The sequence below is a fragment of the Theropithecus gelada genome, chromosome 14 (assembly GCF_003255815.1).
Source record: "Theropithecus gelada isolate Dixy chromosome 14, Tgel_1.0, whole genome shotgun sequence".
In the NCBI taxonomy this organism is placed as follows: Eukaryota; Metazoa; Chordata; class Mammalia; order Primates; family Cercopithecidae; genus Theropithecus; species Theropithecus gelada.
The window spans coordinates 110,296,669-110,313,901 of record NC_037682.1 but is presented as its reverse complement, the minus strand read 5'-3'; the positions used below and the strand labels follow the sequence as shown (position 1 = coordinate 110,313,901).

At 45.9% G+C, this 17,233-nt stretch overlaps 1 protein-coding gene across 2 annotated transcripts in view; it reads left to right on the top strand.

Moving 5' to 3' along the window:
• The first annotated feature begins 817 nt into the window (after positions 1-817).
• Positions 818-17,233, top strand: part of DDX6 (DEAD-box helicase 6) — a 48,925-nt gene continuing 32,509 nt past the window's right edge. The window contains exons 1-4 of one of the 2 annotated variants that reach the window (XM_025357631.1): positions 818-1,606; positions 6,192-6,658; positions 12,425-12,488; positions 13,840-13,944. In XM_025357631.1, the coding sequence (XP_025213416.1) occupies positions 6,459-6,658; positions 12,425-12,488; positions 13,840-13,944 (369 nt within the window). In that variant the 5' untranslated portion in view covers positions 818-1,606; positions 6,192-6,458. Of the gene's footprint in view, positions 1,607-1,755; positions 1,850-6,191; positions 6,659-12,424; positions 12,489-13,839; positions 13,945-17,233 lie in introns of those variants that run through there. The other variant, XM_025357632.1, reaches the window with a different exon arrangement.

Genomic DNA, 17,233 nt, shown 5'->3' with positions numbered 1-17,233 from the left:
CTGGCTCTGTCGCCCGGGCTGGAGTGCAGTGGCCGGATCTCAGCTAGTTAGCTTTTAACTCCAAAGTTTTGTTTAACTTGGAAGAAGACAGCAGTTCTATTATTTCTGTCAAGGATAAACAGAGACATTGGGATCTGAAAAGTAATTATGGAAAGATACATAAATATCTTTATAGTGAGGGTCAGCCAGGAGGAATCACCCTCTGCCTTCAGGTTCTCCATTTCCTTACTGAATTCCTACTTCCATTATAACGAACGATTCAGTAGCTTCCCTCCCTTTGGGGGAGGGCCCGGCCTCCTCTGCTCCCACTTTCTTGAGTCTTGCCCTTCGACGGCAGGAGAAGAGGGTTGCGCCCTACCAACTCCTCACCTTACAGTCCAGCTTCTCCCCCCACCACTCCGGTGAGCTACCCCTGCTCCATGCGTTCCGGAGTAATCCCCCTCAGTCGCACTCTCACAGCCCGGCCCCTGCCCCCGCCTCATCCCCAGTTGTGCCTTCATCTCCCGGTTCCTCCCCAACAGGTCCCCCAAGATACGCTCTCACAGTCCGGTCCCCCGCCGTCCTCTCCCGGCGCACGCTCTAGCCCGGTGCCTTCCCCCCGCAGCCCCCCGAGGCGCACCCTCAAGCTCGGTGCCTTTGCCCCACCCAGCCCCACAGGGGCGCCCTCAAGCCTAGTACACTTCACATGAGAGCCCCTCGGGCGCACCCTCAAGCTCGGTGTACCCCCCCATACAACCCGCAGGCGCGCTCTCTTGCGTGAGCCTTCCCCCGCCCAGGCACATCCTCAAGCCCGGTGCCTGCCCCCACCCCCAACCAGCCCCCCAGGCGCACTTTCAAGCCCGGAGCCTTCCCCTAGCCAGGCGCGCCCTACTGGCCCGCCCTGCCCTTCCGCGAAGCGCCCCCCGCGCGCTCCCTGGAATCCTCCCTCCTGCCTGGCGCGGCCTCCAGGCCCGGTCGGCCCCCCTTCCGGCCCCCACACTCAGACGCGCGCCCCGCGTCTCCGGGCCGCTAGTCCCGCGCCTTCCTGGATGGACGCGGCCCCTTACGCCCGGCATCAGCCTCCCCGGCTAGCACGAGAAGTCAGGTCAGCTTCCTGTCCCCGAGCAGCTGCCCGGGGGCCAGTTTTCAAAACATAGCCTTAGACATGTAATAAAGAGATGCTCCTCTGGTCTCAACTCCCTATTTTTACTTTGGAGGGGCGAAGGCAGGGCTACCCTTGCCAGCCACCATTCCCCAATCACTTCGCAGCTGTGGAAAAGCAGCCGTCCTGTCCCTTCAGAAAGGAACTCCTATTTCCCCCTCGAACTTTTCTCGTCGGTGTGGGAGAAGGGCCCTCCATTTTCTCCTCAGGAGGCTTTTGCGGCCCGGCTTCCTCTCACCACCAGGCCGGGAAGGCAGTGACGCCGCGGCGGATGTAGCCGCGGCGGCCGAGGTTTCGCCATCTTGAGTGGAGGAGGAGCCGCGGTCGCCGCCATGCGGAGAGGCAGGGAAAGAGGGAGGAGGCGGCGGGCAGGCGAACGGGCGAGCGAGGGAGGGGACAGAGGAGACGAGTTAGCTCAGCCCGGCGGCGACTTCGGCGGCGCCACGAGAGCGGGCAGCGGAGGAGGTAGGGCTGGACGGCCGGGGGAGCCGGCGGCGCGGGCGGCTGGGCTGCGCGCCCCTTGGAGCCGGGTGGGGGCGGGGGCGGGAGGAGGCCGTAGCGAGGGGGCCGAGTGGGGGCGGGCGGAGGTTTCCGAGGAGGAAGGAGCGGCCGCCATTTTGGGAGCTTCGAGTCAACAATAAAGGACCGAGGGTGCCGAGCGGGAGTGGCCTCCTTGGTAGGACACGGGCCCGAGCCGCGAGGCCTGGGGTGAGGTGGTGGGGTCGAGGTCAGCGGCGCTGTGGGGGCTGCGGGGAGTCTCCCGGGCCGGCTCTGGGGGACTCTCTTGGGCGGAGGCCTAAGGCCTGGCCGGGCCTGGGGAGGAAGGCGGGCGGCAGCTGTGTGGGGTGGGGGCGCCTGAGAGGAGGCGAATATAGGAATGTGGTGCGCGGCAGGGTCGGCAGGAGGAGCAGGCTAAGTACTCGGAGGAGCTTTATCGAAGATGAGGGAATATGAGGCCGAAGGGGGCGGCAAGGACTTAGGGGGATGATGGTGGAGGTTATAGGGTACGAGGCGGCCCTATAGGGGGCGGCAGGGACATGCTGTATTGGAAGGCTCGGTTTAGAAGCGAACTGACCGCTGCTTGATTGCGGTAGGCCTTGCAGGTCAATAACAAGAGGGTGTATATGGAGCCCCAGACTCTTGGAGGAAATGAGGGGGATTTCTGGGTTGGGGGGTCCCTTTGGGGCCTCCTTGGGGGAGTCCCTATTGTTTGCTACTGATGGAGCTGGTTGCCGGCTCATATTGCGCAGATAGGATTGCAGAGCCCCAACCTTTTGTGTTTATGGTCAGAGGGAGCTGACTTGACGTGTGTGTGTTTGGGGCGAGGGGCAGCAGGGGGGAGGGCAAGAAATTTCCCTACAGTTGTGGGGCTCCAGTCATTGACTTGTCTCTTTCCCTTATCTCTTTCTTTTCTCTTCCACAGCCCCCCTTTCCCTTCAGAATAAAACCCAGTCACTCCAACTTGCAGGCAAAGCTTAGAAAAACTGCGCTGCATTTGCAAACAAAAGCTCTTGTTGGCGATGACGATACTGTTTTGGGTGTGAAACTGTCAATTGCTAACTATGATCTGAGAAGTGCTGTAATTAACTCCGCTAGGGGCTCCTCCCAACTAGTCTACGTTTCTAGTCTGTTTCTCGTTTTTTTGTGTTTTGTTTTGTTTTGAAAATGTAGAAAGATAACTTGAAAATCTAAATTGGGAAGGGATAGGAGGAATATTTCCTTCTCTGAGACAAAGCTGCAGTGCAGGTTTCAGTTTAAGAAGGGAGCAGTTATCACATAGTCTCATTTTGGATTTAAGGATATAGGAGGTCTTACTGTGCATGATGGACAGTAATGATGATATCGTTCGGTCTTTAGAGGTTGCCCTTTTCATCCTCTTAGTGCTCTGCAAGCAGCTAAGTCTCTGTGTGAACTGCGTGATGTTGCTGATCATAATATAAACCCGTCAATACAGGAAAGTAGCTGTTAACCATATCTGCTTAAGATGTCAGAAGGACTTTAAAGTAAACAACTTTGTGTATGTGATAATCAGGATTTGCTTGTGAGCAACTTGTTCCTTTTTTTTTTTTTTAAGGAAGGCATAATCAAGGAGCATTTTCTCATAAATTTTGAGATCTGTTGACTTTAAAATTTTGAGTTTCACATGCCTTGGTGTATGGCAGAAGGAATCAGCACTCGTAAGCTGTGTATTTTATGTAAGAAATGTGACGGGGTTGCTGGGCGCGGTGGCTCACGCATGTAATCCCAGCACCTTGGGAGGCCAAGGCAGGCGGATCAGCTGAGGTCAGGAGTTCGATACTAGCCTGGCCAACATGGCAAAACCCCGTCTCTCCTAAATATACAAAAAATTTAGCTGCGCGTGGTGGCGGGCGCCTGTAATCCCAGCTACTCTGGAAGCTGAGACAGAATCGCTTGAACGCAGTAGGCGGCGGTTGCAGTGAGCCGAGATAGTGCCACTGCACTCCAACCTGCGTGACAGAGCGAGACTCCGCCTCAAAAACAAAAACAAAAAAGCAATGTAACGGGGTTAAATCAAAAGCCAACAGAGTAGGGCTTTGTTTTCGGGTCTTTGTATGTTTTTATTAACTACAATTAAGATTTCAGCCGGGCACGGTGGCTTTCGCCTGTAATCCTAGCACTTTGGAAGGCTAAAGCGGGCAGATATTTGAGGTCAGGAGTCTTGAGACCAGCCTGGCCAACTTGACAACACCCGTCTCTACTGAAAAATACAAAAGTTAGCCGGACTGTAATCCCACCCAGGTACTTGGGAGGCTAAGGCATGAGGATCGCTTGAACCCACGAGATGGAGGTTGCAGTCAGCTCAGATGGGGCCACTGCACTCCACCCTGGGCAACATGTCTCAAAAGTAATAATAACAAATAAGAGTGGCTGGGCGGGGTGGCTCACGCCTGTAATCCCAGCACTTTGGGAGGCCGAGGTGGGCGGATCACCTGAGGTTAGTTGTTCAAGACCAGCCTGGCCAACATGTCCAAACTACGTCTTTACTAAAAATGCAAAAATTAGCTGGGCATGGTAGCGCATGCCTGTAATCCCCAGCTACTCAGGAGGCTGAGGCAGGAGAATCACTTGAACCAGGGAGGTGGAGGTCGCTGTGAGCTGAGAGCGTGCCATTGCACTCCAGCCCGGGCGACAGTGCAAGACTCTGTCTCAAAAAATAAAATGAAAAATAAAAGTAAGAATTTCCATTTACGGATAATTTTAAAATGAGGTTGACCAGTTTTGTGTCTTTTTAAACGGAGTTTTGCTCTTGTTACCTAGGCTGGAGTACAGTGGTGTGATCTCGGCACATTGTTGCCTCCGCCTCGTGGGTTCAAGTGATTCTTCTGCCTCAGCCTCCTAAGGAGCTGAGATTTCAGAGGACCACCACCACGCCCAGCTAATTTTTGTATTTTAGTGGAAATGGAGTTTCACCATATTGATCAGGCTGGTCTTGAACTCCTGACCTCAGGTAATCCACCAGCGTCGGCCTCCCAAAGTGTTGGGATTACAGGTGTGAGCTACCGTGCCCGTCCTGCCAGTTTTTTGTTTTTTTGTTTTTTGGGTTTTTTTTAAGTATTAATTAGATTTACTACGCTGGGTTTCTTGGAAAGTTTTCTTAAAATTACTAGTGTGTTTAGTCTTCTACAGTTTTTTTTTTAAACAGGAATTTTCCTGTTTTTTTTTTAAATTCTATTTAAAACTAGAATAGTTATTAGCAGAGTTTGTTATAAATGAATAAAATTATTAGAGTTATCTTGTTTTGTCAGTTTCAAAATAAAGAATCATTTATACAACATTTGTGTATCATCTGTCCTTAGGATCATTACTTGCTGAATATATTATGGCAGAAATACACTATTCTCTTGATTGCTTCGTGTATGGTTTTAAAGGACAAAAAGGAAAAAAGAAAATACATTTTTCTTCATAAAGTTTTTTATTGTTGTTTTTTGAGACAAAGTCTCACTCTGTCGCCCGGCTCACTGTAGCCTCTGTCTCCTAGGTTCCAGTGATTCTCGGCCCTTAGCCTCCTGAGTAGCTGAGACTCCATTACAGTTGTGCGCTACCACGCCTGGCTAAATTTTGTGTGTTTTTTGTTGTTGTTGTTTTTGAGACGGAATCTGGCTCTATTGCCTAGGCTGGAGTGCAGTGGCACAATCTTGGCTCACTACAACCTCCACCTCTTGGGTTCAAGCAGTTCTTTGTAGCTGGAATTACAGGCACCTGCCACCACGCCTGGCTAATTTTCGTATTTTTGATAGAGACTGGATTTCACCGTCTTGGCCAGGCTGATCCTGAACTCCTGACCTCGTGGTCTACCCACCTCGGCCTCCCAAAGTGCTGGGATTACAGGCGTGAGCCACCGCTCCTGGCGGTGTATTTTGTATTTTTAGTAGAGATGAGGTTTGACTATGTTGTCCATGCTGGTCTCTAACTCCTGACCTCAAGTGTTCACCTGCATTGGCCTCCCAAAGTGCTGGGATTACAGACGTGAGCCACGAACACCCAGCCCATAAAGTTTAATAGTTGAAATTCATAAGGGCACAAAAGTGTTTTTTTTTTTCCTGGAAGTGTGAAGTTCAAGTCAAAAGCTCACTTAAGTCTATAAAGACTCTCGATTGCTATCAGAAGTAGAAGAAAATTAATGAATTGTCTTGTTTAAGTCGTGTGATACTTCAGTGAGTTGTAATACAATTAAGTATAATGAATCACTGACTTTTAGAGATGTCAGAGACTTTTAGAGAATTCCTGGGGAGGAAACTGAGCAGATTATAATTTGACAAGTAGTGGTAATTTACTAGTCTCTTTCTACATAATCTTCTCTGGATTGCTTTGAATTAACAATTTTAAATGTTTGAGATTGGCCTCATTGTGTTTTTGAGATAGTTCAAAGTTGTGTCTTTCCTAGCTTGGCTAGTGATTTGGTCTAAGTGTAGCTGTATTATTAATTCTTAAATATAAAAGAGGAGAGTTCTTTCAAAGGGGTTCTTTTAAAAAGGAAACAAAGTTTTTCTGTTGTGTTTGCTAATTTAATTTTGTTTGTTTGTTTCAGATTGACGTGAGTGAATTCAGACATAACTCAAGCTTGTTAGAGGGCTTTTTAAAAATAAAAAGTTGATTCCGTGCAAGGGAGCAAGTTACTGCTGCTTACCGTTCAGAGACTTACAGGTGCTTGCCTGCATTGCAATAAAGGACTCATTTATTGAGCAAGACTTATTTATCTCTTCATTTTGGAGAGCCTAATAAACTGTTATTACAGTTTCTCTACTGACTTTCAAAAGTTTTGAAGTTTGAAAGACACCTTTGCAACTAAAACAGCATGAGCACGGCCAGAACAGAGAACCCTGTTATAATGGGTCTGTCCAGTCAAAATGGTCAGCTGAGAGGCCCTGTGAAACCCACTGGTGGCCCTGGAGGAGGGGGCACACAGACACAGCAACAGATGAACCAGCTGAAAAACACCAACACAATCAATAATGGCACTCAGCAGCAAGCACAGAGTATGACCACCACTATTAAGTAAGTGTTAGAGTAAATTATAATAAACACTTTTGGGGAACCAAGATTTTTGTTACTTTGGTGTTGACTATTAATACTTATGCCTTAATTTAGCCATTTTGATTCCAAATAGAGAACAGATGACTTTGTTTTATGGCCAGTAGGTATTTGCAATAGAATAACATTATTTCTGCCATAATTTATTCAGCATGTAGTGATCCTAAGGACAGATGATATACACAAATTTTGTATAAATGGTTTTTGGAAACATTTCTGGCTTTCATAATCAGTGTAAAAGTTATTAGCTTAGTTTGTTATAAATGAATAAAATTATTAGTCATCTTGTTTTTGTCTGTATAGTTTATTTAGTGTTGTTATGACTGCACCTTACCCTAAACAGCACATAAAGCCAACTTTAAGTATTAAATTTAAAGACTCAGTCTGAGTCTTTAGAGTATTTAAAGACTTGCCGAGCCTTCTGAACTCCAAGCATTGTTCACTCAGAAAATTTCCTCGTAACTTTTTTTAGGTTATGGAACTTAGCTTTTTTACTTTAAAAAAAAAAAATAATAAGTTGGCTGATTGAGGTGATTCAGGGCTGTAATCCCTGTACTTTGGGGAGGCCAATGTGGGAGGATCACTTGAGTCCAGTATTTTGAGACCAACCTAGGCAACATAACGAGACTCTGTCTGTACCAGAAAAAAATATTTTTTTTGTTTTTCCTTTTACATATAAAACGGGAACTAAGAATTTTGAACTCACAGAACACAGTTCTGAACAGTCTCAGAAACCTTTTGTTAACCTTAAAATTGAAGAGCCTCCTCTTACTAGAGGGTAAGCTGAAAGTATGTAGGCTATTTGTTACTTTTAAGTGTATGTTTTAATTAGAGTATTTGAATGGTAACCATCACTGTAAAGATTCAGCTATAGGAAATTAACATTTAAGATTCTTGGCTCCAATTGATGTTTGGCTTTTGTTAAGAACTTGCCATACAGGGCTGGGCGCGGTGGCACGTTCCTGTAATCCCAGCACATTGGGAGGCCGAGGCAGGCAGATCACCTGAGGTTGGGAGTTCGAGACCAGCCTGACGAACATGGAGAAACCCTGTTTTTACTAAAAATACAAAATTAGCTGGGCGTGGTGGCGCATGCCTATAATGCTACTCGGGAGACTGAGGCAGGAGAATCACTTGAACCTGGGAGGCGGAGGTTGCAGTGAGCTGAGATTGCACTGTTGCACTCCAGCCTGGGCAACAGGAGTGAAACTCTATCTCACAAAAAAAAAAAGAAAAAAAAGGCCAGGTGCAGTAGCTCACGCCTGTAATCCCAGCACTTTGGGAGGCTGAGGTGGGCAGAGCACGAGGTCAAGAGTTCAAGGCCAGCCTGACCAACATGGTGAAACCCTGTCTTTACTAAAAATACAAAAATTAGCTGGGTGTGGTGGCATGCACCTGTAATCCCAGCTACTCAGGAGGCTGAGGCAGGAGAATCACTTGAACTCGGGAGGTGGAGGTTGCAGAGAGCCAAGATCGTGCCACTGCACTCCAGCCTGGGCGACAGACTCCGTCTCCAAAAAAAAACAAAATTGTCGGCCGGGCGCGGTGGCTCAAGCCTGTAGTCCCAGCACTTTGGGAGGCCGAGATGGGCGGATCACGAGGTCAGGAGATCGAGACCATCCTGGCTAACACGGTGAAACCCCGTCTCTACTAAGAAATACAAAAAATAGCTGGGCGAGGTGGCAGCGCCTGTAGTCCCAGCTACTCGGGAGGCTGAGGCCGGAGAATGGCGTGAAGCCGGGAGGCGGAGCTTGCAGTGAGCTGAGATCCGGCCACTGCACTCCAGCCTTGGCGACAGCACGAGACTCCGTCTCAAAAAAAAAAAAAAAAAAAAAAAATTGTCATGTGAAATAATTTAACCCTGGGAATCTTTATAAGATGTTGACACTGGGTTACTGAAGTGAGGTATATGTTTTATTACAACCTAGATCTTTTCACTTCCTACAGAAAAATAGCTTATACAAGCTACCAGACTGTCGTATAGTTACTGTATGTGTTTCACTAGGACCTCTAATAACTAATTTTCAACAGAATTGTTTAGGTCACTGGTAGAATTGGTATTAGTGTATATTCCATTATTTTTAAGGTGAATGCTTTAATTGGTATAGAAATGAACACTACTTTGGTTGTAGTTTGTCTTGGCAGAATGTAAGTAGGTTAGCAAAATTTAGACTAATTTTAACTGTTTTTTAATAACTTTTTTTTTTTTTTTCTTTTTGAGACAGGGTCTCACTTTGTTGCCCAGGCTGGAGTATGGTGGCACGATCACGGCTCACTGCAGCCTCAGCTTCCCAGGCTCAAGTGACCCTTCTGCCTCAGCCCTACAAATAGTGGGGACTACTGGCTTGTGCCAGTAGCAACGGGGTTTTGTTGTGTTGCCCAGGCTGGTCTGGAACCCTGAGCTCAAGTGATCTGCCCACCTTGACCTCTCACAGTACTGGGATTACAGATGTGAGCCACTGCACCCAGCCTATTTTTAATTTTTTTTTTGAGATGGACTCTCACTCCCTTGCCCAGGCTGGAATGCAGTGGTGTAATCTCAACTCACTGCAACCTCCGCCTTCTGGGTTCCAGCCATTCTCCTGCCTCAGCCTCCCAGGTAGCTGGGATTAGAGGTGTGCACCATCACGCCTGGCTAATGTTTGTATTTTTAGTAGAGATGAGATTTCACCATGTTGGCCAGGCTACCCTTGAATACCTGACCTCAGGTGATCTGCCCGCCTCAGCCTCCCAGAGTGCTGGGATTACAGGCATGAGCCACCGCACCTGGCCTATGAGAATAGTTTCTATTTTAAAAATTCTGGGGCTGGGTATGATGGCTCATGCTGTTCATCCCAGCACTTTGGGAGGCTGAGGTGGGAAGATCACTTGAGGCCAGGAGGTTGAGACTAACCTAGGCAACATAGCAAGACCCTGTCTCTACAAATAATAAAGGCTGTGGTGAGCTATGATGGCACCACTGCACTGAAGCCTGGGTGACAGGGCAAGACCCCATCTCAAAAAAATAGTAAATTCTGATTTGGGAACAACAGTGGGTTTTCTTTTCTGGTTTTCCTACAATTAATGGTTTCTTTTCAATTCTGTAAGTTCTTCAGATCTCATTTTCTGTGCCATCTCTTCCATGAAGTCCTCTAGATCCCGTCAAGTGTCTCAGAACGCTTCTAATACTTACCTCTGTCACTCACTTTGTCACTTTAAATAGTTTTTTCATCTCATAAGATTATAAATTTCTGGCCGGGCGCGGTGGCTCAAGCCTGTAATCCCAGCACTTTGGGAGGCCGAGATGGGTGGTCAGGAGATCAAGACCATCCTGGCCAAGATGGTGAAACCTCGTCTCTACTAAAAAATACAAAAAACTAGCCGGGTGAGGTGGCGGGCGCCTGTAGTCCCAGCTACTCAGGAGGCTGAGGCAGGAGAGTGGCGTAAACCCGGGAGGCGGAGCTTGCAGTGAACTGAGATTGGGCCGCTGCACTCCAGCCTGGGCGACAGAGCGAGACTCTGTCTCAAAAAAAAAAAAAAAAGATTATAAATTTCTCGTGTTCAAGCTTTGGATTGTATCTTATGCATTATTACTATTTTGTTGAATTCAACAGTATGTCATACTGACATTTTTTAGTCAGAAACTTTGATGATACAGACTTAGATGAAAGGCTTTAGTAGGCTGGGTGCGGTGGCTCACGCCTATAATCCCAGCACTTTGGGAGGCCGAGGCAGGCGGATCACAAGGTCAGGAGTTCGAGACCAGCCTGACCAACATGGTGAAACCCTGTCTCTACTAAAAATACAAAAACTAGCAGGGTGTGGTGGCAGGCTCCTGTAATCCCACCTACTCTGGAGGCTGAGGCTGGAAAATTGCTTAAACTCCAGGAGGTGGAGGTTGCAGTGAGTTGAGATCATGCCACTGCACTCTAGCCTGGGTGACAGAGCAAGACTCCATCTCAGAGGAAAAAAAAAAAGGCTTTAGTATAGTAGTCTTGGAATTAGTAGCAAAAAGTTACCAGTGTTAGAATATTTGCATTATGTAGGACCTAGTTTTAAGTAAAGTAAGTGGTCTTTTTTTCTATCAGTTGAGCATTTGAAATGTTTTGGGGACTCTGGTTATGTAAGAACAGCTACAGTGAAAACTTTTTCAAAGATGTCACAGTTAAATGCTTTGTCTGCAGATGTTCCCTGATCTTTTTAATTATTAGATGCTTTGAGTATTTATTGCTTGAGGTTTTTACTTGGCCCAAAAGAAAGTTTATTTATATTCTCCTTGTTTTTATTCTCTTTCATGGTTTCTGGCATTTCCAATAAAAAAAAAGTTTAAGAGATGCTCATTGGCTAATATTGTGCTATTATTTTGCCAGGCACTGTGCTGAGTGCATTACATCAATTATTTGATGTAACTGTTAACCTGTTTTGTTTTGTTTATTGGTACGGAGTCTTGCTGTGTCGCAGGGTGCAGTGGCGTGATACTGGCTTCCCGGTTCAAGCGATTCTCCTGCCGCAGCCTCCTGAGTAGCTGGGATTACAGGCGCGTGCCACCATGCCTGGCTAATTTTTGTATTTTTAGTAGAAACGGGGTTTCACCATATTGGCCAGGCTACTCTTGAACTCCTGACTTCAGGCGATCCACTTGCCTTGGCCTCCCAAAGTGTTAGGATTACAGGCGTGAGCCACGGCACCCGGCTTACTTATTTTTCAGACAGTCTCCTTCCGTCACTCAGGCTAGAGTGCAGTGTCGTGAGCTTGGCTCACTGCAGTGTCTGCCTCCCAGGTTCAAGTGATTCCCCTGCCTCAGCCTCCCAAGTAGCTGGGGCTACAGATGTGCCCACCATGCCTGGCTAATTTTTTTTTTTTTTTTTTTTTTTTTGAGACGGAGTCTTGCTCTGCCGCCCAGGCTAGAGTACAGTGGCCGGATCTCAGCTCACTGCAAGCTCCGCCTCCCGGGTTCACGCCATTCTCCTGCCTCAGCCTCCCGAGTAGCTGGGACTACAGGCGCCTGCCACCTCGCCCGGCTAGTTTTTTGTATTTTTAGTAGAGACGGGGTTTCACCGTGTTAGCCAGAATGGTCTCGATCTCCTGACCTCGTGATCCACCCATCTCGGCCTCCCAAAGTGCTGGGATTACAGGCTTGAGCCACTGCGCCCGGCCTAATTTTTGTATTTTTAGTGTAGATGGGGTTTCACCATATTGGCCAGGCTGGTCTCGAACTCCTGACCTCAAGTGATCTGCCTGCCTCAGCTTCCCAAGTGCTGGGATTACCAGTATGAGCCACCATGCCTGGCCTGTTAACCTGTTTTTAAAATGAGAATAGCCGGCCATGGTGGTTCACACCTGTAATCCTAGCACTTTAGGAGACCGAAACAGGCGGATTGCTTGAACCCAGGAGTTCTATAAGATATATAAAATCTTACAACTTTTAAATGTTGAAAACTAATTTAAACCAATTTAAATTCAAACACACGCTGTGTAGGTCAAACAAAACACCTTTTGACAACAGTTATACGGTATACAATATTGCTTAAGACGATGGATGCCTTAATCCCTTCTGTTCTTGATTTTTTTTATCCTCCTGAGATTGTTTCTGTGTAAGAACACTTTTTCTAAAGTTGTTTAATTATCTTGTTAGATATATTAAATGGAATATATTAAAACTTACCATGCTTTTAAAAGCAATTATAATTGAGATGAATCATCTTGGATGCTATAAATTTTGATACTTCAAATTTACTGTATTCTCTCTAGACCTGGTGATGACTGGAAAAAGACTTTAAAACTCCCTCCAAAGGATCTTAGAATCAAAACTTCGGTAAGTTGGTTGTAAAATACAAGTAGAATAATGGTGGGGAACTACAAGTGAAGTACAGCTGTCCCTCGGTATCTGGAGGGAATTGGTTTCAGGACCATAACACCGCTGCCACCCTCCTCCTCCAACCCAGTAAGATAGATATTCATGCTATGTATTCCCGTTTTATGGATGAGAAAACAAAAGTTCGGAGTAGTTAGTTACCTTAGTGTATTGTTTTCAACCAGGGAGAATTTTTGTCCCCCAGGGGACATTTAGCAATTTGTAGAAACATTTTTGCTTATCAATGGGGGGGATGCTAAAGGACAGCCCTTTACAACAAAGAATTTTGTGGCCCAAAATGTCGGTAGTGCTGAGCTTGAGAAATTTGACTTAGCCAAAGATATCTGTAGCTCATGAGTGGTAGAGGTGGGATTTGACTTCATATCTTGTGATTTGCAATTCATGGCATGATATTTGTGTAAAAAAATAACACTATTCCACCAGTCCTTAGAAGACTATGACGAGGGACCCGGAGCAGTGGCTCTTGCCTGTATTCCCAGCACTTTGGGAGGGCAAGGCAGGCGGATCACCTGATTTCAGGAGTTCGAGACTAGCCTGGTCAACATGTTGAAACCCTGTCGCTATTAGTCGAGTGTGGTGGCGGGCGCCTGTAGTCCCGATACTCAGGAGGCTGAGACAGGAGAATCACTTGAAACTGGGAGGCGGAGGTTGCAGTGAGCCAAGATCGCGCCACTGCACTCCAGCCTGAGTGACAGAGCGAGACTCCATCTCTAAAAAAAAAAAAAAAAAGGCTATGACCAAGTGCCCTTTCCCCAAAACATAGTTTTTTAAATAGCTTGTGTGTCAAAGCAGGACAAGTGATTTTTCTTCAGGAAAAGTTGAAATACAGATTAAAACAAGTAATCTGCATGTATTTATATTTAAGATTGGGCAGGTAAAGTACTAAAGTCAGGTAAGTTTTCTTTCCTTGTTTTTTTTTTTTTTTTTTTAAATTGAGATAGAGTCTGGCTTTGTCCCCCCCAGGCTCTGCAGTGGGTGCGATCGGGGCTCAGTGCAACCTGTCTCCTGGGTTCAAGCGATTCTCCTGCCTCAGCTTCCCGAGTAACTGGGACTACAGGCGTGCGCTACCACCCTGGCTAATTTTTTGTATTTTTCATAGAGATGGAGTTTCACCACGTTGGCCAGGCTGGTCTTGAACTTCTGACCTCAGGTGATCTGCCCGCCTTGGCCTCCCAAAGTGCTGGGATTATAGGCATGAGCCACCATGTCCGACCCAGATAAATTTTGGGACACCAAATTTACCAAACACTGTTATTTATTCTTTTATTGTTCCTTTTGTTTGTTTGACTAGGATGTGACCTCCACAAAAGGAAATGAGTTTGAAGATTACTGTTTGAAACGGGAGTTACTGATGGGAATTTTTGAAATGGGCTGGGAAAAGCCATCTCCTATTCAGGTATGTTAACCCTTTTTGTAACATATATAAGGTTATGTGTCAGCCATTAAACAGTTTTCTTTTTGCTCTGCGGAAGTGGTATAGCGAACTAACATTTTTCTCTCATGTGTACACAGTTTTTCTGAAATATTTAAGGGTAAAGTAGAAAATCATGGTCTTTACAACTCTAAATATTTCAGTGTATATTTTTTAAGAATAGGATATTCTCTTATGTAACCACAATACAGTTACCTTCAATTAACATTGACAAAATACTTCTGTCTCATCTGTCATTCTAATTATTAATGGACCCAAACATGTCCTTTATAGCAGTTTTTTTCTTCTATACAGGATCCAGTGTAGGGTCAGGTATTACTTGTAGTTATGTCTTTTTTAGTCATTAGCGTTTCCCTAGTGTTTTTTCTTCTTTTTATGACATCGACATATTAAAAATACAGCCTACAACCCCTTTCCCCCACCGCTCTTTTTTTTTTTTTTTTTTTGAGACAGGGTCTTGCCCTGTTACCCAGGCTGGAGTTCAGTGGCCTGATCTCGGCTCACTGCAGCCTTAACCTCCTGGGCTCAAGTGATCCTCCTGCGTTCAGCCGCCTGAGTAGCTGGGACTACAGGCATGTGCCACAACACCCAGCTAATTTTTGTATTTTTTTTTGTAGGGATGGGGTTTTGCCGTGTTATCCAGGCTGGGTTCGCCATAGTGCTAGGATTACAGACATTAGCCACCATGCCTGGCCTCCTTTTTTTATTAATGGAACATTTCCCATTTTGGGATTTTCTGATATTCGAAAGTAATTAGATTCAAGTTAGGCTTTCTCAGCCTGAATAATGCAGAAATCACATTATGGCCTTCTCAGGGTATCATGTTTGAAGGTGTACATAGTGTCCATTTATTCCTCTTTGGTGATGTTAATTTTGATTACCCTGTCAAGATGTTGTATGATTTTTCCATTCTATGATTACTGCTCTTTCTCCTCTCCGTTGAGATGAATAAGCAATCTGGGGTGCGTTTTGAGACCATGCAAATACAGTAATACTATTGCCACCCTCCTCCTCCAACCCAGTAAGATGGATATTCAGGCTATGTATTCCCATTTTATGGATGAGAAAACAAAAGTTCAGAGCAGTTAGTTCTCTTAGCGTATTGTTTTCAACCAGGGAGAATTTTTGTCCCCCAGGGGACATTTAGCAATTTGTAGAAACATTTTTGATTATCATTAATGGGGGGATGCTAAAGGACAGCCCCTTACAACAAAGAATTTTGTGGCCCAAAATGTCAGTTGTGCTGAGCTTGAGAAACTTAACTTAGCCAAAGATACTTGTAACTCATGAGTGGTAGAGGTGGGATTTGACTTTGTATCTTCAATTCATGGCATGATACTTGTTTTAAAAAATCACAAAATTTCCCCTCTAGTTTTAGCACCTATTAGTGATTCTTGCTTGAGCTCATCTCTGCTCTGATGGGTTATGATGACTTTCCAATTCTAGCACTCCCTCTGTATTTGCCCCTATAAAGAAGAAACTTCCTTCCTCTCATCCATATTTATCTGTTATCAGTGTGGACTTACACTCACCTTTCTTTTTTTTTTTTTTTTCCCTAAAAATATCCTAGATCTGGCCAGTGTAAACTCTTTCAGGTTGGTTCCTGTGTTTTTATGATGTGTCCCCTTCATTTTTCTTGAGTACTTTCTTGCTTTTATTTATTTTTTTTGAGACGGAGTCTAGCTCTGTCACAGAGGCTAGAGTGCAGTGGCATGATCTCGGCACTACAGCGTCCCCATCCTGGGTTCAAGCAGTTGTGTCTCAGCTTCCCCAGTAGCTGAAATTACAGATGTGTGCTACCACACCTAGCTAATTTTTGTATTTTTAGTAGAGACAGGGTTTCACCATGTAGGCCAGGCTGGTCTCGAACTCCTGATCTCAAGTGATCGCCAACCTTGGCTTCCTAAAGTGCTGAGATTATAGATGTGAGCCACCGCACCCAGCCCCTTTCTTGCTTTTTGACATAACATGATGGCAGGCTTATCTTATATCTACCTTGGCCCAGCATTGACATCCAAGGATCCTTGATTCTTTTTTTTTTTTTTTTTGAGACGGAGTCTCAGTCTGTCGCCCAGGCTGGAGTGCAGTGGTGTGATCTCGGCTCACTGCAAGCTCCATCCCCCAGGTTCACACCATTAGCGTCCCGTGTAGCTGGGACTACAGGCGCCTGACTCCGCGCCTAGCTAGTTTTTTTTTTTTTTTTTTGTAGTTTTAGTAGAGATGGGGTTTCACCGTGTTAGCCAGGATGGTCTCCATCTCCTGACCTCGTGATCCGCCCGTCTCAGCCTCCCAAAGTGCTAGGATTACAGGCGTGAGCCACAGCGCCCGGCCTCCTTGATTCTTTTTAGTGTGGAGTAGTATTAGGGACCAAGACCCAGGCATTACGTACCCTGTTTGCTACTTGGTTCTTTCAGTGGAAAGAGCAAGGAAATAAATGCATGTATATACCCATATCCATACACACATACACATAAATATACATGTACATATAAACATGCATTATACATAGGCCAGTTTGATAAATGATGACAACAGACATACTTAAATTGATGAAATGATTGAATTCAGGCTGTGCTAAGGACAAACCCTGTCACTGAGTACTTTTTCATTGAGCCAACATGTATTGGCTCAAAAAATGTGTTGAGTGACCTGTAAAGTGACCTTGGGAATTCTGTGATGAATAAAACAGATATATGGTTCTTGTCTTACAGTTTGGAAAGGACAGCTAATTGTACAAATAATTCACTGTAATATGATGGGTACCTTTCTGAATTGGCATATGAATGTAGTCATTAGAGGAAGATGGAACAACCTGGAAGAATTGAGCCATGTTTGAAGCAGAGAATGCTGGGTAGTGATTACCCAGAGTGAGTGTGCTATTGGCTGGATAAAGTATTAAGACAAGGATATGCATCATCACAGCGGTAGTTTGGGTGTAGGTATTAGAAATACCTAGGAATCGGCCGGGCGCGGTGGCTCAAGCCTGTAATCCCAGCACTTTGGGAGGCCGAGACGGGCGGATCACGAGGTCAGGAGATCGAGACCATCCTGGCTAACACGGTGAAACCCCATCTCTACTAAAAAATACAAAAAACTAGCCGGGCGAAGTGGCGGGCGCCTGTGGTCCCAGCTACTCGGGAAGCTGAGGCAGGAGAATGGCGTAAACCCGGGAGGCGGAGCTTGCAGTGAGCTGAGATCCGGCCACTGCACTCCAGCCTGGGCGACAGAGCCAGACTCAGTCTCAAAAAAAAAA